This window comes from Carettochelys insculpta, chromosome 23, assembly GCF_033958435.1.
Source record: "Carettochelys insculpta isolate YL-2023 chromosome 23, ASM3395843v1, whole genome shotgun sequence".
Classification (NCBI taxonomy): Eukaryota; Metazoa; Chordata; order Testudines; family Carettochelyidae; genus Carettochelys; species Carettochelys insculpta.
This window is the reverse complement of record NC_134159.1, coordinates 11,534,079-11,556,979: the sequence shown is the minus strand read 5'-3', so window position 1 is coordinate 11,556,979 and position 22,901 is coordinate 11,534,079. Positions and strand designations below refer to the sequence as shown.

General features: G+C 48.7%; 1 protein-coding gene across 2 annotated transcripts in view; it reads left to right on the top strand.

The window, feature by feature from the left end:
• The first annotated feature begins 3,889 nt into the window (after positions 1-3,889).
• Positions 3,890-22,901, top strand: part of ZBTB17 (zinc finger and BTB domain containing 17) — a 38,379-nt gene continuing 19,367 nt past the window's right edge. For both annotated transcript variants that reach the window (XM_075018101.1, XM_075018099.1), the window contains exons 1-2: positions 3,890-3,981; positions 20,311-20,517. In XM_075018101.1, coding sequence (XP_074874202.1) covers positions 3,975-3,981; positions 20,311-20,517 — 214 coding nt within the window. In that variant the 5' untranslated portion in view covers positions 3,890-3,974. The remainder of the gene's footprint in view (positions 3,982-20,310; positions 20,518-22,901) is intronic.

Here is a 22,901-nt window from a genome sequence, read left to right as displayed (position 1 = left end):
GTCCCCATCCTTTCTGTAGCGGGGGCCCCAAAACTGGCCTCAATACTCCACGTGTGGCCCCACCAGTGCTGAATGGAGGGGCATAATCACTCCCTTTGATCTGCTGGCTGTGCTCCTACTAATGCAGCTCTGTATGCTGGTAGCCTTCTTGGCTACAAGAGCACATTGTTGACTCATATCCATCTTCTTGTCCACTGTAATCTCCAGGTCCTTTTCTGCAGAACTGCCTGTTAGCCAGTCGGTTCCCTGCCTGCAGCAGTGCTTGGGATTACCCCCCTCCTAAGTGCAAGACTCTGCATTTCTCCTGCTTGAAACTCATCAGATTTCTTTTGGTCCAATTCTCTGATTTGTCGAGGTCACTCTGGACCCTGCCCCTGTCCTCCCCCAGCTTAGTGCCATCTGCAAACTTGCCGAGGTTGCAATCCAGCCCCGCGTCCATTATTGAAGATGCTGAACAAAACCCGCCCCAGGACTAACCCCTGGGGTAATCCGCTTTGTACTGTCTGCCAAGACAATGAGCTGTTGGTCACTTGCTACTGAGCCTGATGATCTATCTGGCTTTCTAGCTACTTTACAATCCACTTATCCAGGCCAGGCTTTTTAACTTGCTGGCATGAATAGTGCAGGAGACCACTAAAGTCAAGGCATACCACGAAATCAGCTTCTCTGACTGTGAAAGCCTCAACCCTGCCACCTGAGCTAAAGGAGAGTCAATGTGACTAGGGAAGAGGAGAGGAGACAATCTGAGAAGTGCCTACCCGACCCAGCAAAGGACAATAGCACACATGCCCTCGGTCCAGCCTTTACACTAGGATGTGCATGGACATGATGGAGACACTTGGGTACAAGTGTGAGTAAGCCCCTCACACCCAACTCACACCTTTCCCTGACTAGGTCACTCTCTAAATAAGCCCTGTTCACCTCCAGCCTGTACAATAACAGATCACATAGGGCATGAGTACACCACAGCACTAAACCTTAGCTGTGACTCAGTATCGTACGTCTGTTCAGCATCTGTGCACTCAAGAACTGTGTGTAATGTGGTGACCACGGTGCCTCATGTGGCAAGAGACGGGGGACATGCAATTACAGGTCTTTACGCTGGGATTTGCCTGGGCCCACCCAGATGGGTACATGTCCCTGGGATCCCCATCTTTGTGCTATTTCATTGAAAAGGGCCAGGTGTGGTCCCCACCAGAAGCTAAGAACTTGCTGGTTGCCATGATTATTGAGGGATGTGTGCACAAAAAATATCTGTAGAGCAACGAAGGGTCCTGTGGCACCTTATAGACTAACAGAAAAGTTTAGAGCATGAGCTTTCGTGAGTTAACTCACTTCTTCAGATGCTGCATCTTCAGACCAGCATCTGAAGAAGTGAGTTAACTCACGAAAGCTCATGCTCTAAACTTTTCTGTTAGTCTATAAGGTGCCACAGGACCCTTCGTTGCTCTACAGATCCAGACTAACACGGCTACCCCTCTGATACTTAAAAAATATCTGCAGAGTTATGTGCCCGTGTAGAACGTCATGTTCTGAGTGGCGAGAGCTGAAACTGGTCACCTGGGGCTGAGGGATTCTCAGCTCTCCCGCAGTCAAGAGAGAATAACTGACATCTTTCCACCTAGCCCAGCCAAGAATTTGCCCTCTAGACAAGGTGCAAACTTGGGCCTTTACAGAGCACAAAAGAGGTAAGAAAAAGACCTGAAGAGAGGGTCCATCAGGGTGAAATGAAGTTAATGACACAGCCTGGTTACGAGCAAGGCAACAGGTCTGGAACTGTGACGGGACAGAATGGTGTCCATTATCGAGCCAATACTCTGTTAGCGAGTCTCATGCCTCCTGCCACGGGCCAAGCACTGCATGGATGGACCACTGGGGGAAAAATGTCTTATTAGACAGGAGAGGATGTGGTGATAAGACCACCCATTTTGCTTCTATCTGCAACCACCTTTCCAATCCTTACGCTGGCTCTGATGAGAATCTCTGCCTGAAGCATTGTCACATAAGCTTCCAATTGGTTTTACGACAGCTGCGTCTCAGTGCTGCACATGCTAAGGAAGGCGTTGAACTGGGGGAAGCAGCTCCCCAGACAGCACATCTGTGGGCACTATGGGCATCCGGAGAGTGAGTCTAACAAAGTGGAATTGTGCCGACAGGTTGGAAAGACCTGTGCGCCAGAGCCAGAACAGAATATTGGGCCTTCTCTAGCTCCACAGATTCAGACCCTGGGTGAAGGTTGTCCCAGACCCTGCAGCGCCCCTGGGACAGCCCTGCCTGGATGCTAATTTGAGGTTACAGTGTAAGCACCCAGAGGAAACAAACCAGGTCTAAGGAAAGGAGCATTCATGGGACTGTATCTCTTTTATTTTGACACCAAACAGTGTTAGGATAAGCCTGTTTGGTGTTGCAATGAGAGGTGTTTTTAGTCCAAATAAGACCTTCTGATCCCAAGCTGGCATGTTGCAAAGTTCATCTCTAAGGGTCTTTGTCTACAGATAAATACCCTGCTGTTCCTTTCTGCTTGACCCCTGCTAGACGTGCTGCAAGTCTCAAGATCCACCCTTGCTTCAGGCTCCATGACTTGTGAGGTGGGAGTGTCCCAGAGCTTGGATTCCAGCCCATGCTTGGAAAATCTACACAGCAATGAAACAGTCCTGCAGCCCAAGTGCTGCAAGCCACAGTCTCTTGGCACCAGGGTGATGAGGTGTCCAGTTTTGGACTGGAACACACATTTGAAAACAGATCCTGAAGGTTCTGGTCAGCAATGCTGGCCGGGCTGTTGACTGGTTGGTTGGTGGTGCCAAACAGCAGGGCTGGCAGGCTCTCTGCTAGCCTCTGTTCCTTGAGACTCCTGGAAAGCAGCCAGCAGCCCCCTCTGCACCCTCAGCTTCTATGTGTAGAGGCATCCAGGGGGCTTTGCACGCTCCCCTCACCCCAAGTGCTTCCCACCGCTCCCATTGGCCAGAAACTATGGCCAACGGGAGCGGTGGAGGCAACGCCGGCAGACTGAGCAGCACCCCGAGCTCAACCAGTCAGTCCCCAGCCTGTAACAATGCTTGGGGTTCTTCCAGCCCAAGTTGAACCTCATCAGATTACTTTCAGCCCAATCCTCCAATTTATCTAGGTGACTCCGGACCCCACCCCTGCCCTCCAACATCTCCACCCCTCCCCGTAGCATGGTGTCGACCACATGCTGGGGAGGCTGCGATCCATCCCCACACCCAGGTCACTGACAGAGCGCTGAACAACACCGGGCCCAGGCCCGATCCTGGGGGCTCGGCCCTGGACCCCGACCGACGGCCAGACGCCGAGCCGCTGCTCGCTACGCCTCGGGCCCGTCCGTCCAGCCGGCTGTCCGTGTGTCCAACCCACACGCCCTTCGCGGGCGGCTGGGCGGGCGGGAGGCCGCGGCAGAAGCTCTGCTAATGTCCAGGTGGATCATGTCCATTGACTCCCCTGTGTGCCCAGGGCCGGTCACCTCGGCCTCGAGGCTGACCAGGTGGCTCAGGCAGGTCTCGCCCGCGGTGCACCCAGGCTGGTGCACATTGAACTGGTCTGCGACCCTGCCTCAGGTCTGGTGGCCGCAGGAGCGGTGCCCCGCAGGGCCGGGCCCTGAAGTGGGTGCCTGGCCTGGCCTGGCCCGCCCCCGCCGCCGCCGTTTCTATGCCGACAAAGCCCGGCCCCTGCCGGAGCAACCGCGCACGGCCCCGCCCACTCTGCTGTCATGGCGCCAGGGAGAACCCTGGGGGCCGCTTTCCATGCCCCGCCCCGAGCCTGCGGCGCATGCGCCGCATGGGTCTGCCCGCTAGCTCGTGCTTCCCTCTCGGCCGCCGCGCTTGCGCCGGAAGCCGGTGGGGGCGGGGGAGGTGAGACGCCGCCGCTTCCGCCCGGCTCCAAAATGGCGGCGCCCTTTGTCCGTTCCGTGTCAGGCTGAGCCCTGCCTGCTGAAATGTGACTCACCCGCGGGGCCCGGGATGGCAGGTAGCAGGGGGAGGGGGCCGGGGGAGCTGCGGGGGGGAGGGGCCACTGTGGGGAAGGGGGCTGTGGGGGGCAGTAGTGGGAGGGGCAGTAAGGGGAGGCGGCCCGGGGGCAGGTCTAGGGCGGAGGTACCGCGTGGGGGGGGGAGCTGGGTGTGGCCCAGGTGGGGGTGAGGGGGACCCGCTCCGGTCAGTGACAGCAGCACGGGCTCGTCTTCAGCCCGCTGCCTCCATGTGACCCCCCTCCCCCCCGCACCTGGGTCTGGTCTCGCCTCTCCCCCCTGGCGCTGGCTCCGCACCTCTGCAGCGCCCCACGCCCCCTGGGGCCCCCGGGCCGAGACTGGAGTCGGGGGCAGGCCGTGCTCCGGGGCGGGCTCTGCCTGGCACGGCTCAGCGCCCAGTGTGAGACCCAGCCCCGCTTACCCCCAAGGGCAGGGAAGCGCTGGCCGTGAGACAGCAATTTCTAGTTTAATCAGCACGGAGCCTTCCCTGCAGTCTCCAGGATCCACCTGTCGAGCGTAGGAAATGTCTTATTCTAGAGCTCACTGTTCAGCTGGGCTGGTGGCGTCAGGGGTGTAAGCTCCAGCGCAGGTCTGGCATGAGGGTCCTGGCACATCTAGCCCAGCTAAGGACACAGAAGGGACACTTGCGCCTTGTCTGTTCTAGACTTTATACTGTTGGCAGTAGTGATGGAGCTGCCCTGCTGCTGAAATCTGAACTTGTTTGTGGGGTTATGCTCCTACTCACTCTTCTTTCCTTGCTGACAGTTCATCTGACATGTTAACGCTACAAGCCTGAGCAATGCAATTTAGCATTCATCAGGTTACGCATTAACATCTTAATATTATATAAGAAGTTTTAGCTGTTTGCCAAGTAAATCACCGCAGACTAGATTAGTAAGACTGCCTGACGAACTTCTGTGTGGTGGGCTTCCATCCAAGAATATACCTTTTCTGTTCTGATAACAATACTGAAATTCCCAAAATAACACCAGTGATCCATGTGTATTGCGCACATGCATACTACATGTAATTGCAGTATCTACCTTTCAAAATCTAATCAATATGTGTCAACATTTGAAACCAACATGACATTTGCTTACTGCCATCACTAAAACATCTCAGATTAATGCAGCAGTGGGTAACTTGAAAGTCTGTTAAGAGTGAAAAAACTGCAGCTGTTACTAGCCCAGCACCTGGATAGTGAAGAGAATTGCTATGGAAATACATAGTTCATTATCAGCAAGAAGTCCTGTGGTACGTTATAGACTAACAGATATTTTGGAGCATAAGCTTTCGTGGGCAGAGAACCGCTTCCGCTTCGTCATCTGACAAAGTGGGTCTTTGCCCACGAAAGCTTAAGCTCCGAAATATCTGTTAGTCTATCAGGTGCCCCGGTACTTCTGGTTGCTCTCTGAGATACAGACTAACACGGCTCCTTCTCTGATATAGTTCATTATATTATTTTGGTTAAATACATGAGCAAAGTGTCTTGTAGGTGTAGCCGTGTTAGTCTGTAGCTTCAGAAAAAAAGCAGTCCTGTAACATCTTAAAGCCTAATAAATGTATTTGTGAGCAAAGTATATATATTATAGTTAATGTGTGTAGCTCCAACGTTACTGAATTTTAATATGAGCTCAATATTTTAAAGTGTAACATATAATGGATGGCAGAATATGGTCCACTAGTGCAATTCTGTGCAAGGGATTATAGGCGGTGTTCTCTCTATTTTTTCCATCCATTGGCAGAATAAATTTTGTTGTTGCACCAAAGCATGTGCACCACCAATAGCAACACATTGCCAGCTGTGGGCAGCTAATCAACTGGGCAGCATCTGAATCTCTCCTGGGTACATGCCCAACTGCTCAGCTTCGGGGGAGCACTGATTGTAGGTCTAAACTGTGCCATTCCCTAATTTGTTGGTATAGTGTCTCCCACACACAATGTGTTATTCATCCTCTGCTGTACCGTGCTCATCACTTTAATAGCTGTGAGCCAGTCACTCAGAAAAAAGAACTGGGCATCTCTGGAGGCAGCTCGCTAAAAAACACCTGCTCAAGTCAATATAAAGTAACAGTGCAAAAAAGCAGACCTTGCTAGCATGTATAAGATTTAGAGAAAAATACTGAAAATATGATAAAGCAATTATGCATGTTAATGTCACACCCTAATTTTGAGTACTGTGTTCATTTCAGGTTGCTTATGTTAAAAAAGGATCCTAGAGTGATAGAAGGCGTGTAGAGATAGGCAATACAAATTATTAGGAACAAGAAGGTTTCCCATATATTGGGTGAATGAAAAGATTAGGACAATAGTTTATAGAGTAGATATACGAGAGGGGAGATGAGGGTCAACTGAAGGTAAATCCGCTAATCCAGTTTAACCTAGCAGCACAAGAGTCAATGGGTGTTCAAGGAAATTGAGAGAGGCCACATTTAAAATTGAAAAAAGGAAATAGTTTTTTTACACAACATGTAACTGTTGGACTTACTGCCACTAGCTACCGCTAAGGGCGAGAATTTAAGATTCAAACAAAGATTAAACATACTGATAGCAAGAGGATCTTCAGTTACATTACAAATAATTAGAAATACTTGGAAGAGATGCAAAAATTCATGCGTCAGGATATAAGCCAGTCTTTTACTGTTGAGGATCGGGAAGAAACATCCATGGACAGGATATTTTATATTCGTCCATTATGGAGATTTTATACCTTCTGCTGAAGCATCTGGCATTTGTTGTTGTTGGAGAGAGAATGCTAGCCTTGGGAGACCACCGTATCAGAGCAGTGTGGCCGTTTCTTCGTAGTGACTTACCTATATACCTAGCATTTATTAATTACATCAGTAAAACTCAAAGTCAAGCTTCCACATACAATCTGAACTGTGACCCTGAAGTAATACATACTGCACAGGCATAAATTCAGATCTGATTTCCCTCAAATAATGCAAATTATGACCTCCCTGTGCAATTTGTTTGCCATGTATCTGACCAACAAGGGAAAGCTGCCCACAACACCCTTGCCAAGGCCCCTAAGGCTTAGCCACACTATCAGCAGGCACCACAATCCCACCACTGGTTTATAAGGTCCACTGGGAATAGCCATGGTTGAGAATCCCCAGGTGAGATACCACTTTAGCTTTGCTTCTTCACATGTGGGCATTATTGGTGTGTATCTAACCTTGCAGCGAGCCCTGTGCTTAAGTGCACCTTGGTACCTCTCTTTCTTTGCTTGGGGCACTCAACAGCTTAGCCTCTTGAGGCTCTAATATTTTGCTTTGATTCCACTTGTTGGGTTTTGTGTGTGAGCGCTGTGCAATGGTTAGTGGTGTGAGATAGAAAGGAAGTCAGGTCAGACTACATGATCTGGTATTCCCTTCTAGCCTTAAACCCTATAGTTATGGCTACATGAGTGGGTTTTTTCTGGCAAAACTGGGCTTTTGTCAGAAAAATCTGTGGAACGTCTACACACAAAATGCACTTTGTCAACGGTTTGTGGACAAAACTCAGCACATCCGCCATCAGTGTTATAGCTCTTCCTGTTCAGATATAACACCTCTCTCGACAGTGTGCTGTCAAGAAAACAGCCATGTAGACGTTCCGGGACCCTTTTGTCGACAGGGCTTCTGGTTGACCAGGCAGCCCTCTTTGCCGAGCTTCCAGTCAGCTGTTCTGTCAAGAGAAGGCTGGGCAGTCTGGCTGCTCTCTGTTGACAGAGCAGATTGCTCTTTCGATCCGCTTTTATGCATAGATGCAATTTGCTGGGAAATCTCTTCTGACAGTCACTTCTGTCAACAGATGCTTCTCCTGTCTCATGTAGCCTGTGACTCTGATGCTGTGTGGTGTTGGCATGTCCGTCATTCCTCACAGGCAGTAATGGGTGGGGGCTCACGTGGAAAGCTTAATTTAAACTTAGCAGATTTATTCATCTGTAACTGTGTGCCACAAATGCAGGTGTCTAGTACTGAGCTCTCCATCACTATGATTGATACAGTAATAAAGGACTTGACAGCAATGTCAGAGGAAGATTGAAAGGAAAAACACTGCTGATGTGATTTGGAGAGGGTAAGACTCAGCAGTTGCTATCGTTCTACTTACTTGGCTCCAGTTGAATTCCCTTGCCTTTTATTTTAGTCCAGGTGCCCAAATACCACGGTGATGGTCACAGTAGAGAGTCACGAAAAAACAAGCAGTCCTCTAGCACCTTAGCGACTAACAAATTTATTTATTAGCTTTCATGAGTAAAAAGCTTCTTACCTAAAAAATAAAATTGTTAGATTTTAAAATTCTACAGGACTGTGGCTACATGTACACTTACTAAAAACTTCAAAATGGCCACGCTAATGGCCAAAGTGAAGAATACTAATGAGGCGCTGAAAGGTATGTTCAGTGCCGCAGGTTACTCGCCTGAGGCTCGTCTACATGGGGGTCCTTTTTGAAAGGACCCCGCCAACCTTGAAATCCCCTTATTCCTATCAGCTGATAGGAATAAGGGGATTTCGAAGTTGGCGGGGTCCTTTCAAAAAGGACCCCCATGTAGACAAGCTTCAGATGAGCGAACCATGGCGCTTTCGAAGTGCTGCGGCTGGCCGCATGCTAATGAGAGGCTGAGTATGCATTTCAGCCCCTCATTGGTATTCTTCATTTGGCCATTAGCATGGCTATTTCGAAGTTTTTAGTAAGTGTAGATATGGCCTAGGAAGCTACAGACTAACATGGCTTCCTCTCCTAGACAGTAGAGATTATAAGTAGAACAGAGCCCTGTACAAGAGAGTTACACACACCGTCCAGCCTGGTTTTTCTTTTCGGGGGTAAGATTGACTTTGAGGCTGCGGTTTTATATTTTGAAAAACAACTTTTTGTTGAATCTATCCAAGACAACCCCTTAAGGCATGACATACAGCAGTCAGCTCTGCTCTTTAGTAGAGGTTGTGGGTAGAGGTTTCAGAGAGGTATAGTCTTAGTATCTGGGCACCTGCACGGTGTTTGGCCTCACAACAAGGCTGTGAAATAGGAAAGTGCTATTATCCCAATTAATACATGGGGAACTGAGCCTGCAGAGTAAGTGACCTCCCCCAAGTTACTCAAATACACATGCTGGCACTCTAACCACTGAGCATTCCTTCCTCTCACCATGTTAACATGTATTTACTGTTTTAAAGGAGATAAAATGCAGTTGAGTAGTATTTAGGTTGTCAAGAAAGAGAGACATCCAGTTCACAAAGAACAAGTATTAATATGCTCAATATAACGTATGCCACTGTTCTGAGGTGCACAGGAAGGGTAAAAACATCGCTATCATATGGCAGCAGATCTCCTGGTTGTTATCCCAACATTATCATGTTCTGAATAGTATTTGAATGACATAGAATAATGCTAAGATGATATGTACTGAGGAGAAATTGACCAGACAAAAGAATTCTTAGCGGTTCCATGACTCGGCAGTGGACTAGAATTGCCAGTGAGGTCGGTCTTTGCCTTTCTCTTCGATAGATTCATCACACTTGTCACCTTCCTTTATTTTATCTAACAGTGAGAATGTGAACTAATGTTCCCAAAAGATTATTTCTCCCCCTTTTTGTGTAACTTTAAATTGAGTCTGTCTTTTATCTGCGGTAATAGGCATTATGGCATCTCAGCTATGCCTTACATATTTGACAGTCATCACCTTTTAGTGTAAAGTAACATTAAAATTGCTTTCTGCTATAAGCTGTGGACCATTCTGTAATAGCAATCATTGCTGAATCAAGCAATTGTTTTGTTGAAAATGAACCCCTACTGAGACAGAGTTCCCAGCAGCTCTTCAGAGGGCAGTACAGTAGAAAGCTTAAGATGTAGGACTGAGAATTCAGAGATGTCGGTTCTAAGTCCCATTTCTGTCCCTGACTCTGACCTCTAAGAAGTCAATTAACCTCTCTGTCCGTCAGCGTTCCCACCCATAAAAGTAGGGATCATGATGTTCTCTTATGGAAAGTAAGTGTTATTACATGAATTAAATGGGCCTAACACACCTTCAATTCTATAACATGCAGTGCCCATTGGCCTTGACCTTCGATTAATGAGGGGTCTTCACTTTTGTTGTACACTATTATTTTAAGGCTTCGGAAAAAATATTTCCAGGCACACAAGGAAGATGGATGATTCCTGTTGAGGGTAGGCAGAGGGGATGCCTTTCACCTGATCAGATATGTCGTTTATAACCTAAGTGAATTCTACAGGTTATCCCAACTGGGTACCAGTAAAATCCTTCCTACACCACCACATCATCATGTACTCTGCGTAGGCCACACAGTTTGCAGAAAAATGATTGCAGAAAATTTATAGAATTCTTAAAATTTATATATTGGAGGTGTTTCTTCAGGGCAGGGGACCCGAGGCTCACAGTCTGGATACAGACTGAGGTGTGTCTGGATCTGGACCCCAAGGCTTGGGGCTCCCCTCCATGGTGTCTGGCCCGTGGCAGGGTGGAGAGTTTGGAGCCCAGAGCCTTGCAGGCCGGATCAGATAAGCCACGTTCCAGATCCAGACCCTGGGTTCTGCCAGGGGCAGGAAGTGGCTCCTGGCTCTGCTGCTGGTTGCTGCTGTTCTCCCACTTGGGAGAAGGGAGGTGAAGCAGCAGCTGCTTCTGCAGTCTGACCCGAGGTCTACTACTGCTGCTCTGATTGGCCGGAATTCAGGAGGGTGGTGCCTGGGAGCAGGTGGAGTGGGGGGCAGAACTTTGTGCATCTGAGGGTGCTGCAAAGGTAAGCTGCCCGCTGGTCATCCAGACCTTATGCCCCCAGACACCTCCTGCACCTCCCTCCCATCCAGACTGCCACTTCCACCCTCTTCCTGCACCCCCTTACCCCTCATCCTCCCTCCCAGACCCTGCACTCCAAACCGTCCACCCCTCCTGCCCAGATCCCACACCCCCACTCCTGCTCCCGCCTCAGCCAAACTCCTCACCCACACTCTGCTCCTGCCCCCTCCCTTCAAGACCCCACACCCCAAAACCACCTAGACCCGCACCCTCTTCTACCTGGCTCCCACCTAGATCCCCAGCCCATTCCCACGCCCTCCCTCCCACCCAGACTTGCCCCTTCAGCCATAACCCAGCCTGCTTCTGCACCTTCCCTTCTGCCCAGACCCGTTAGCTCGTAGTTGCAGGCCACATCAAGAGGTGTGGGTTGGTTTTGGTTTAGTTTTTTTTTTTTTTGTCAAGCTGTACAGGTATTAGAATCAAGGGAGAACTATAATTAAAATAGGAAACATCTGTTTAAAAATGACATGAAATAGCCCTCTGTTACATGCAGATGTGTTGATTTTCAAGCCCCATCTCTCAGGGCCCTCAGGGACTGGACTGCTTGTTCCACTACAAAGGAAAACGCCTCCTTTTACTAACAGTGTGCTGTTCCCGTTTCCAATCTTATGGGCTCATAACATATCAGAACTTAAGCCTATTACCAGCTTTGACCTGCATATTGCTTGTGCTGGGCTTTGGGTCAGTGCCATTTTAGATGGGAGCAGGCCATTGCTGAAGAAAGTTCATCCGCATTTTAGAGAAAAGAAGATAACCTCTTGATGGCAAGCTAAGGTAGATGGCAGCCGTTCGAAGCTGCTTACGGCAGTTGGCTTGTTTGAAGTAGGTCCCAAGGTCTGTGTAATACTGACCAGAATGCAGGTGAGGCTATTAAATGAGCTACAGTGAGTGCTTTGTCTTATGTGGCTGTCATTACTACAGGGTATCTTAATCTCGAGAACCTCGGAATTATCAGGGGGGTCGCCGTGTTCGTCTGTATCTGCAAAAACAACAAGAAGTCCTGTGACACCTTGTAGACTAACAGATTTATTGGAGCATAAGCTTCTGTGGGCAAAGACCCTCTTCGTCAGATGCAAGTGGGTCTTTGCCCACAGAAGCTTATGCTCCAATAAATCTGATAGTCTCTAAGGTGCCACAGAATGTCTTGTTGTTTCTGAAGTATCACTTGGTTGAAGGAACGGACAATCCATTGCCTGTGTTTAAAAATGGACAACACAGAGAAGATCCAGGTCAGTAGGAAATTGATTTTGTCAAAGAAACACTGGTAAGTTGCAAAACAAGTGACATCCGGAAAATTTAAGTACATCTTGTACCCTGCCAAGATCTGTTCCGAGGCTTAGGAAGAATGGATCTAAGCCATTTAGCGGGATTCATTCGTTACTTTAGAATAAAATAATGTGTGAGCTGTTACCTCGTCTCACAAATTCATTGATTCTGATAGAAATTTCTGCTCTTGGTAACGAGGACACCAGATTGGTGGGTTTGGAGGATATGTGGCTCTGTAACGACGGGAAGTTGAGGTGTGTCAAGTTGAGACATTCTCAGAAGGAGATCGTCTCCAAGAGATGGGCTGGCTCTTTAAAGCGGTAAGAGAAGGAACTGCTACTGTATTGACAACCTAGGTGCTTGCCTTTGTGAAAGGCTGCTGTAAGGTGGTACTACCGGAGTGAATTTAAAATTCCTGGTTGCACATCAGGGCAGAGACTTGGCAAGTTTAAAAGCAGATTGGGACGGACTCTGCGTGGCAGGTGTCAATATGAGGATCAGACTTGCTCGTATGATAAATGGCTGGTCAGGAAAAGGATAGTGGGGTTATATTTAGTATAGCAGTACAGGCATCCGAAGTGTTCCACATAAACTCATACACCAAGTGACAAGTACCATGTTAACACCTCAGTAGAATAGAATGGCAAATTCCCAGTGGCCCTAATGAGGGAAATCTTGCAAAATTCCCTGTCCATGCAATCGCACCTCCACTCTCCCACAATGCCAGCAGAACCAAAACCTAACAAGGCTGCACTGAACTTCATGGGCAAGTTGAAACAGCTACCAGTTCAACCCTTTCAAGAATTGGTTTTTCCTTTGTCCGCAAAAGGGCTGGTGAATTTTATCCCAAAGATCCGGAAGTGCCAGACGTGGAATTTCTTTCCAGAATAGGCATGAGTTAGTTACAGGAAACATATTTTGAGTAGAGACAGGATAGGCTAATGGTTAAATCACAGGGCCAAGAGTCTGTTTGTGACTCTTCTGCTTACTTGCCGTGTTGCCGTGGACAAGTGACTTGAACTCCCATTGCTTCAGTTAATTTGCTTTGTAAAATTGAGAGAGTGCTTCCAGGGTTATTGTGAGGGCCAGATGCGGGTGCTTTTATAGACGTACAACATGGTGATAATGTTAGTACACCAGTAAGAGGGGCTAGCGTAAAAGGCATTCAAAAGGCGCTAAGTTTTTAGAGGGCAAATAACTTCTGTTGTCTGCAACATATTTGATAAAAAGTGAAAAGGCTTATTCCAGTCTTGAAATGTGATAAATGCATTAGGCTGGATGAGTACATCTGGGCCCCTCAGATGTATGGCTACGTCTACACGTGAAGCCTACATCGAAGTAGCCCATTTTTGATGTGGCAACATCGAAATAGGCTATTTCGATTAATAACGTCTACACGTCCTCCAGGGCTGGCAACGTCGATGTTCAACATCGACGTTGCGCAGCACCACATCGAAATAGGCGCTGCGAGGGAACGTCTACACGCCAAAGTAGCACACATCGAAATAAGGGTGCCAGGCACAGCTGCAGACAGGGTCACAGGGCGGACTCAGCAGCAAGCCGCTCCCTTAAAGGGCCCCTCCCAGACACAGTTGCACTAAACAACACAAGATCCACAGAGCTGACAACTGGTTGCAGACCCTGTGCATGCAGCATGGATCCCCAGCTGCAGCAGCAGCAGCCAGAAGCCCTGGGCTAAGGGCTGCCGCACACGGTGACCATAGAGCCCCGCAGGGGCTGGAGAGAGAGCATCTCTCAACCCCTCAGCTGATGGCCACCATGGCGGACCCCGCAATTTCGAAGTTGCGGGACGTGCAATGACTACACGGTCCCTACTTCGACGTTGAACGTCGAAGTAGGGCGCTATTCCCATCCCCTCATGGGGTTAGCGGCTTCGACGTCTCGCCGCCTAACGTCGATGTTAACATCGAAATAGCGCCCAACACGTGTAGCCGTGACGGGCGCTATTTCGAAGTTAGTGTCGCTACTTCGAAGTAGCGTGCACGTGTAGACACGGCTTATGTGAACCACTGATACTCCCTTGATTTCTCTGGGCAGATTTTAGTGTCAGTTGTTTATAAGTGGGAGGTTTTTATTCATGCCCTTCTTCACTGATCACTTGTCATCCTGCCTCTGTAATTAGAGCACATCTGGCTTTCCCTGCTCATTATCACTGTTGGTGGGGGTTGACACTCTTACCTTAATGAATTTCTAACAGTCCTGCAGCAAATTGCCACCCGGGGATAGCTGAGGATCTGAAAAGGGTCACAGCTCAGCATTTCTGTGAGGAAGACATCCTAGGGTGACTATGAGAATCACGTTAACTTGGTGACAAGGTGCAGCTGATACATTTGAAGTAGGATGTTGTTGGTCTTTAACACAAAAAGACTTGGCACTGTAAAATTTTGGGGCAAACTTCAACTTGTCAAAACATACACACGTCCATTACCTTATAGTCTGTAAATCAGGAGATGGTGCCCCGATTTTGTTATCAATAAACTGCAGCTGCTTTCCTCAATACAGTGGCAAGGGCACAGCGACTACATAATGGAGCATGGGAGAACTTGGGCTATGTTAGTGGAGCTCCTCTTACCTTTTGTACTGGCTTCTGGTTCTTAGTGCTTTTCTTCTGGCTCTGGCTTTGGTCTCTTGTGAATTTTTCAAGCCCTGGATTAATAATCTGATCACTTCTTCTGGCAAACTGCATCAGCTGCAAATAGCAAGTTCACCGATTAGTCTTGAAAGCAGGTTTCATGTGGAGGGCTTTGATTGTGAAGAAGCAAGCAGCCAAGCATGGTGTGGTCAAAGGACACGGCAAGGGGCACTTCTGCACAGATGGAATTGTGTTAGCATCGAAACACACATGATGTAAGCAAACAAGTCAGAGCCTGCAGCAGGAGCTGGACATTTTCTTCCAAGAATGTACAGTAATAGCAACTTTCAGGTTCAGTTTTGATTAAGATTGAAGCTGCTTCCAGGACTTTAACTTGTCATGAGGAAGAAAGAGCCTGTACCACTCGTTTTCTGTGTGTACCCACAGCTGTTACCTTGGGGTGCTTTCCTACTCTGTCCCAGGGCAGCAGGCTAATTTGTTACCTTGGAAACCCAAAACTATGGGACTGTTCTCTCAGAAGATTCTCTCTTATCTGCACTTATTTGAGCCTGTTCTTGACATGTTTGAGGGTTGTATCTGGTCTTTGCCTGCACGTATAGCATTGCCTGTTCAGGAGTACGTGATCGCGTGCATTTCTCTGAACTTGCAAAGAGCCCTTCCCATTTGACTCCATCTTTGTAGCCATTGCAGGAGGCGTAGGTCTAGATTGAGGATACTCCACCCATGGTGCTAGAGTGGCACCAGGTTCTTGGAGGCTCTAAACACGTTACTTGTGGACTCCATCTCCCTCACAAGAACTAGCCATGCTGCTTAGTTTAGTATTTACAAGGCTGCATGTTGACTCCATCCACCCCAGCGGCAGCAGTTCCTTTCTTGGCCTCCAGAGCAGCTGGGACAGGAGAAAGTAAGAGGGTTGCATTAGATGGAGTCACACAACTCCGGAATGGTTACAGCTAGGGTTGGAAAGTCCTGGTTAATTGGTTAACTATTAAACGCAGCTTGAAATGGTGAACTGATGAAAGGGGAAGGCAGCTGGGGGCTGGAGCATCCCCCATCTGCAGCAGCCTGGAAACGGCCCTTGTCTGTGGTAGCCTTGAGCATGCCGCAGGCAGGGGTTGCTCCAGCTGGGTGGAGCAGTCCCGCTCCCATCCTGTCACCCCCAGCTGCCGCAGACGTGCTCTGCTCTAGCTGGGCTGGAGTGCCCCTGCCCATAGCAGCCCTGTGGGGCTGGAGCGACCTTCTGCCCACGGGGGGCTGCTCCAGCCCCTACTGTTTAACCGTAACTGATAAGCCTCATCTGTTTAGGATGAGGTTTACCAATGTGACAGGGTCTGTGTTTCTCTTGGGCCCAGTCCTCTGCTCAGGCCACGGTCCCACAGCATGGGGCCTGGTTGCCCCTGCTGGGATGCTGGTGTTGGTCCCAAGGTCATCAGGTGAGAAGAGCCCCCTGGTTTGATCAGGCTGTGCCCAGTCCCCTCAGCCTTTGGCTGAGCTGCTCCCCGCCTCCACTGTGGCTGGTGTTAATATCAGATGTCTGCACCTCTCTCTCTCTCTCTCTCTCCCCCCCGCCCCCTTGTTTGTCCGAATCTCCAGCCTCCTCCTACACCCTCCCCTCCACCCTACTGGGGGAAGGCTTTTAAAGGCAGCCTCAAGTGGGACCGGTGGGCCCTCATTGATTTAGGGCAGCTTCTTCCCCGGCTGGTCCCACTCTGCCTCATTGCCAGAGCTGTGTCGAGCTGCTTTTCCTCTAAGGAGTCATTTGCAGCTCTGGACGCTGCCGTCGGTGATTCCTCTGCGCCTCCCTGCTGCCGCTGAAACAGTAAAACTACGTTTAATTGGTTTAACGGCCGACAGGGCAGCAGGAAGGAGCCGACCGTTAAACTAACTGAATTTAGTTCCACTATTTCAGCAGCACCAGGGCAGGGCAGAGAGCCCCTCACTCTCCTCGTCACTGGCACGTGCGCAATGGGGCCGGGGCGGGCGGGGGAGGAGTAAACTGAGCCAGTGATGATCTGGAAGGGGAGCCAGATGGGTCTGGTGGTTCATGCATCGTCTTCACCTTTCATTGGCTGCAGCTGGCCTCTTGCGTTGCCATAGGTGGCCAATGAAATCGGGCCCTCGGGACTAGAGTCAGAAGAGCAGCGTTGGCTAAGTTAGGTTGATCTGCCATGTTGGGTGAGGTGACAGGAGCAGCTAACTTGGGCAGAGTTTGTTCAGGTGGGATTAAGCTGGCGGCCTCTCTGGGTGGATGGGTTAGTCCTGGGGGCTGAAGCAGGTTAATCCTGAGGATGGGGAGTGGGTTTGGAGCAGAGAGGGGTTAAGCCATATATGACTGTTATTAGCGGTTCTGCAAAATTCTTTTGAGTTTAAAAGGGTTCGGTGACCAAATAATATCGGGAAACACTGAACTATACTAATTGTAGAACCATCCGTCGATAATGTCTCCATTGAAGAAGTACAGCAATGTATCTGCCCTATGGTAGTATTTCACGCATGGAGAAGCCCTCATATTCTACAACCCAAAATGGTCTATTTGGGGCTGTGATCACTTCCCTGTTGTCATTATTTTAAACTCTTTTCCCCCCTTTGCACACCCCAGGCTCAGTCCCGTTCTCCCCACGCCTCCACCCCGCCCCACACGCACACTTGCTGCGTGTAACTTTCCCAATATATGATGGTTGGGCTGAAAGTATTTTTGGGTCCTGGTCAGTTTTCCCTGTAAACTGAGCATTTAGGTGGCCGCCCAGGACAGATTCAAACCCTACCCGGCTGATTAGCAGAGTGTCCACAGCTGGCAGCCCACATTTGTACTCGGGATGCACGTCCATACATGCCTCAGAGCACATAAAGCAATTTATTCTGCCCGTGGATAGAAAAAATCTGAGGGCGTACTAGTCCTGGCCCAAATCTGAATAATTTTTGCAAATATGACCACATTTGATGCACCCATTTCTGAGTTACTTTGAGTTTGAAAATGTACTTTCCCCACATGTTCTGCTCAGAAATTGTGCTCTTGGATAACTCTGGGCAGGGCTTAGAAACACTAACGTTCACTGAGATTTGATCCTCTTTCCCAATGCTGGAAGCACATAAAGAATATGCCCATTGTGAGCATGAAAGGATGTACCTGAATGCCATCTGTCCCATTCTGTGAGTGCACCTTTTGCTCTGTTTGCGTCATAATTTCTACGGTTTGTCTAATTCTGTTACGTCGTTATAGGAGTTCTTCAGTTAAAACCCTGACTTTCTGCCTCTCTCTTCTCCAAGCCTTTATTAACAAAGGCATAAATATGGGGCCTCTGATTTTTGTTGTCGTTTTTGTTTTTGTAATTATCCATATATTTGAGTGTTGGCGCTTCTTGCTTATTCCTCATTTGAAACCATACACCCCACACACCTTGTGTCTGTGACATTGTAATTAGCTGCTGTGCAAATGAGTCACAAATGGAAGATTAGAATTCCAGGTGGTGAATAATCTGCGGGAGTTGATGGCCTCTTGAGAACAGGTACATCTCACTCCTGCAAATGGCCTTGACTATGTTTTGTTTTCTAAACGAGATGATGAGTCACAGAGTGCTTTTTCATGGGGTTTCCTGTAGCGTCAGTGGCCCTTTTTTGTGCTTGACATAGTTTTCATTTTGGTAGGGGTTGGAAGCCAGGCAGGAAGGGATAGAGATTAAATCTACAAAGATACATGCACACGTTTATAGAGAGAGCCATGTTAGGGTGGGTCTTCACAAAGCAAACAAGTAGCACTTCGAAGACTAACAAAATAATTTATTAGGTGATGAGCTTTCGTGGGGCAGACCCACTTCTTCAGACCTGGAATGGTTTGTAATTGTAATTGGGTCCCCATGGACAGACTCTTGCACCTGTCTGGATCCCAGTTAGCCTACGGGCAGGCACAGAGGTCTGCCTGTTCAGATCCAGCTGAATGACTGAAGCGGGAATTTGCCAGTGCAGTAAGAGCTCTGTCGCTCAGCTGTACTTAGCCCAGATGGAGTGTTTCCCTCCTCGTTACCTTCCACGTTGCTGGGAGAGGTGCTTTTTCAAGAGTCGTTTCGGCAGGTTATCTAAAGAAGGGTGGGTCCCGTGTGTTGTAACCGCAGTCCTCCTGCCCCAGTTCTGGGCCGCTTGGGATAGTGCTGTTAAGTGGTGGTTGCCCACTCTCCAGTTTGGTGATCAGTCAGGGTTGGCTGCTAAAGCGCACTGACTGCAGGGTGCAGCTTGTTTGAGGTAAACCATCCTCTTCCCTTTGGAACAGCCCGCCTGGAGGTGGAGGATTCTTTTTGTATGGGTGGCCTTACGTAGCAAAAGGAGTCCTAATGTGGTCCCTCCTACTGAGATGAAGATGGAGCTTCCCTTCGGACTGCAGTCTCTGTGACCTTCACCTTCATATTGAAGATGAGGGCTTCAATCTGCTCTGCTGTGTACCAAAGTAGAGCTCCCTGGGGTCCTTGTGTGAGCTTTCAAGGGCCATACAGGGCTGTCTGAGAAGCTTAAGTGGTGTCCTGGGAAAGTGGGAGCCACAGGAAACCTTTCAAAAACAGGCCAGGAGTATGGTTTGATGTTAGCAGCTACTATTGGATGGATCCCTGAGCTTACACGAATGGAGGGTGGTCAGTGGGACTTTAAGTGTCTGGTTGAAGGGACAGGGGACAGGTTAGCGTTTTAATGTGATACTGTAGATCAATATTTAAAATTCCATCTGACATTTCCCACTGCTGCTCCTCGAGCAACTGAGTCCCTTCGTTTGTAGTATTTGGCTGCTGAAGTTCAGTCAGAAACCTGCCATCTCTCTTTGGAAGAGAAGGTGGCAAAATGACAGAAGCAGCTTTTATGCCAAAGCAGGTTTAATACAGGTCTGCAGCATTGCAAGGAGGTGATTAAATGGGTGGGTCTGACACAGTTGCCCACGCTTGCTAAAGCTGTGGCATCTGGTGTCGTGCCACCAGCAGTGGCCAGCACTTCAGCTGCTGGACAAAGTACCTAAAGGCCCCCTCTTAACCTCGATTGCCCTTTTAAAAAGCTTTCCAAGAAACGCGTTTGCGCTTTCTCCCACACCAGCCCTTGTTCATGGAAGGGGCTTCTGCAAGTCTGCCAGGCCATCCTTCAGAGTTCTTCTTAAAACGCTTCTCTGCTACGATTCCTACAACCACTCGAAAGCTGGAGAGCTGTGACCAGTGTTTATCTCGCTTGACCTGTATCGTCTCATCGTTTCCTCATATTCTTCCATCTGTCTGTATCCACCTGTTGTCTGGAGTTTTGTATTTGGGGCCAGGACCTTCTCGTAGGTGTTTGTGTCCCAGTGGCATGTTGGCCTCCAAGTGCTACTGCAACACAAATAATGCATAATGGTGCCTGGAGGTGCACTGTGAAGCTATCTTTCTGATGGTTGATGATGAGCTAGGCAATGGAGGTTGAAAAGGCACGACAAGCCAGCGGTTCATCCAGGTCACGGCTGTGGCCAGTGGATGGAAGCCATCTGTGCTATGCTTCAGTTTTAAACATGGGCCATCAACACTTGCACATCAGAAAAGTGCATTTTAATAAAACCAGTCTTGCACCTTTCACGCCCTGTGCCAGCCTCAGCACGGTGTCGGGAGGGACTCAGCATAGGCTCTGATCAGCGGGGATTGTGCTTTCTCTCCTCAGCCATGGATTTCCCTCAACACAGCAAGCAGGTCCTGGAGCAGCTGAACCAGCAGAGGCAGCTGGGCTTGCTGTGTGACTGCACCTTCGTGGTGGACGGCATCGACTTCAAGGCTCACAAGGCTGTGCTGGCAGCCTGCAGCGAGTACTTCAGGATGTTGTTTGTGGATCAGAAGGACGTGGTGCATCTCGACATCAGTAACGCAGCAGGTATGCACATGTGGCTCCTGGGAGAAGCTAGGGGTGTGTTTGGGAAAGGAGCCCTGAGGTAGTAGGCCATATCCTCCGCTGGTGTAAATCAGTGCAGCCTTACTGAAGTCAGTGGAGCCACACCAGTTCACACGAGGAGCAACTCTGACCCAAAGCGTACAGAGCCTGCTAGGAAACGCTGGGCTGGGCTGGGCTGGGCTGGGCTGGGCTGGGCTGGGGGCATTGACTTTCCTCCAGAACACTGGACTTGCCAGACTGGATCAGACCCATGCCGAAGCCCAGCATCTTGGCTCTGACACTGCCCAGAGGATGATGCAGGAACACAAACGTTGACCTCATTAAGGTCTCTTCCTAATCCCCAGTGGTTAGAGACGGACTTAAACCCAAAGCATGGGGTTTCTAGAACTTGGTTTGCATTAACTGTTATAACTGTATTTTTGTTATCCGTGGAAAAACAGCCACTCACTCTGTTCTTGGCCTCAGCGACCTGCTCTGGCCAGGAGTACCACAGTTTCATGACACTTCATGCAGCACAGTGTTTTTCCTTTGGTTGATTTTGAGCTTGCTTCTTTTCTGTTGGCCCCTTGTTTTTATGTTAGGAGACCAGAAGGAGAGCAGCTCCTACTCTACCTTCTCTAGGACATTCATTGTTTTAGGGGATTTTTATCTTTTATTCATCTCCCTGTGTCTCCACTACAGAGGTCCTACCAGGCAGCTGTATTAGCAGAGCTGCCTACAGCAGAAACAGCCGATACCCGCAGTTGTTTTTACCGATGCAGGGAACTCCACCCTGCCTAAATGAGCTTAGCTAGGTCAATGGAAGCCTTTTTGCATTGACACTGCTGTGGCTGTGCTGGGGAGGAATTCTTGGCTGAGCTGTGCCAGTCAAGATCGTGGGTTTTATCATGGCCCAGACTGACACAGCTATGCTGAGCATAATTGTTCAGGGAAGACCAAGCCTAGGATAACAATCCCAATCTTCTCAGTCTTTCTTCTTGCGAGAGTTTTCTCGTGCCCTGAATGATTCTCAGCGCCCTTCTTGGAAACTGTTCTAATTCTATAATAATCTTTTCCAGATGAGATGACCAGTTCTGCACACAATATTCTAGAGGGTGGGGGGTACCATCAGTTCTTATCATGACATTACCGTATATTCTCTGTTATCCTCCATCCCCTTTCTTCTCCTGCCTACCATCTTATCTGCTCTTTGACTTCAGCTGCTCATTGAGTAGAGGTCTCCACTGAATTATCCACAGTGATGCCCTGATCTCTTTCCTGAGCCGATCAATTAGTTTAGAACCCTGCCAGGTTCATGAACCTGTCAGATCTGATTTTTTGTCCCTCTCTCCGGTGTGCATGCTTGGCATTTATCAACACTGAATTTCATCTGCCCTCATATAGCTCATTCACCTAGCTTGATTTACGCTCTGGAGTGTCTGTTTTCTCTGAGTTTGACTAATCTGACTAACTGTGCCTTTTTGCAACACTTGCCTCCTCACTGCTCATTCTTTCCTCCCAATTTCCAGATCATTATTAATGTATTAAACAACTCAAGATCTTGTAGGAACCTTGGCCCTCCCCACCATTGATCTTTTACGAGGAAAACTGGTCGTTTGTCCCTATTAGTTATTTTTTTTGTCTCTTAGCCACTTATTGGTCCATGATACTACCTTCCCTCTCCCTCCATGCTCCTTCAGTAGTTTCTTGTGTGGAATCCTGGGACACATCTTTTGAAGGCTGAAATAAAGGATGTTCATGGGTTCTCCTTAAAATACTACCTTAGACACAGTCAAAGAATTCTGGTATGTCAGTGAGATGGGGCCCATCCTATCATCGTCTTCCAGGTGCTTTGTTCTATTTTTAGTTATCATTTCAATCAACTTCCTGGGGACAGATGTAAGACTTGCTTGTCTGTTTTCCCCCTCAGGCAACCTGTTGGATTCCTGTGATGAAAATGTGGCCAATACCTATACAAACACACACTACTATAGTGGGGCTGGCGAAGAATCGCTTAGAGAGAAATCATGATCCTGCAATATATAGCATGTCTAGCCAGTAGCTATTACTCCAGTAGTGTGGGGTTGAACAGATGTGCCTCACATCTGGAAGCTAATGGTCTTAGAGTAGAATGGGAAATTAACACCACCCCATAACTACAATATGCTTTTCATGTTTACCAGTAAGTGGTAGAAAGATTTTTATTGTTAACATTGGAAGATGCTTTGTTTGTGGTCCGTTAGCACTTAGAGGGCAGAGGCCATTGTGGTAGGCTCTGTGTCAGCGCTGTTGTCAGAGAGTTCCTGCTTCACAGAAATTCCAGTCCAGCTGGAAGAGAAGAGAGACCGAGAGTGGAAGTGCTGTTATCCGCATCTTGCAAATGAGGC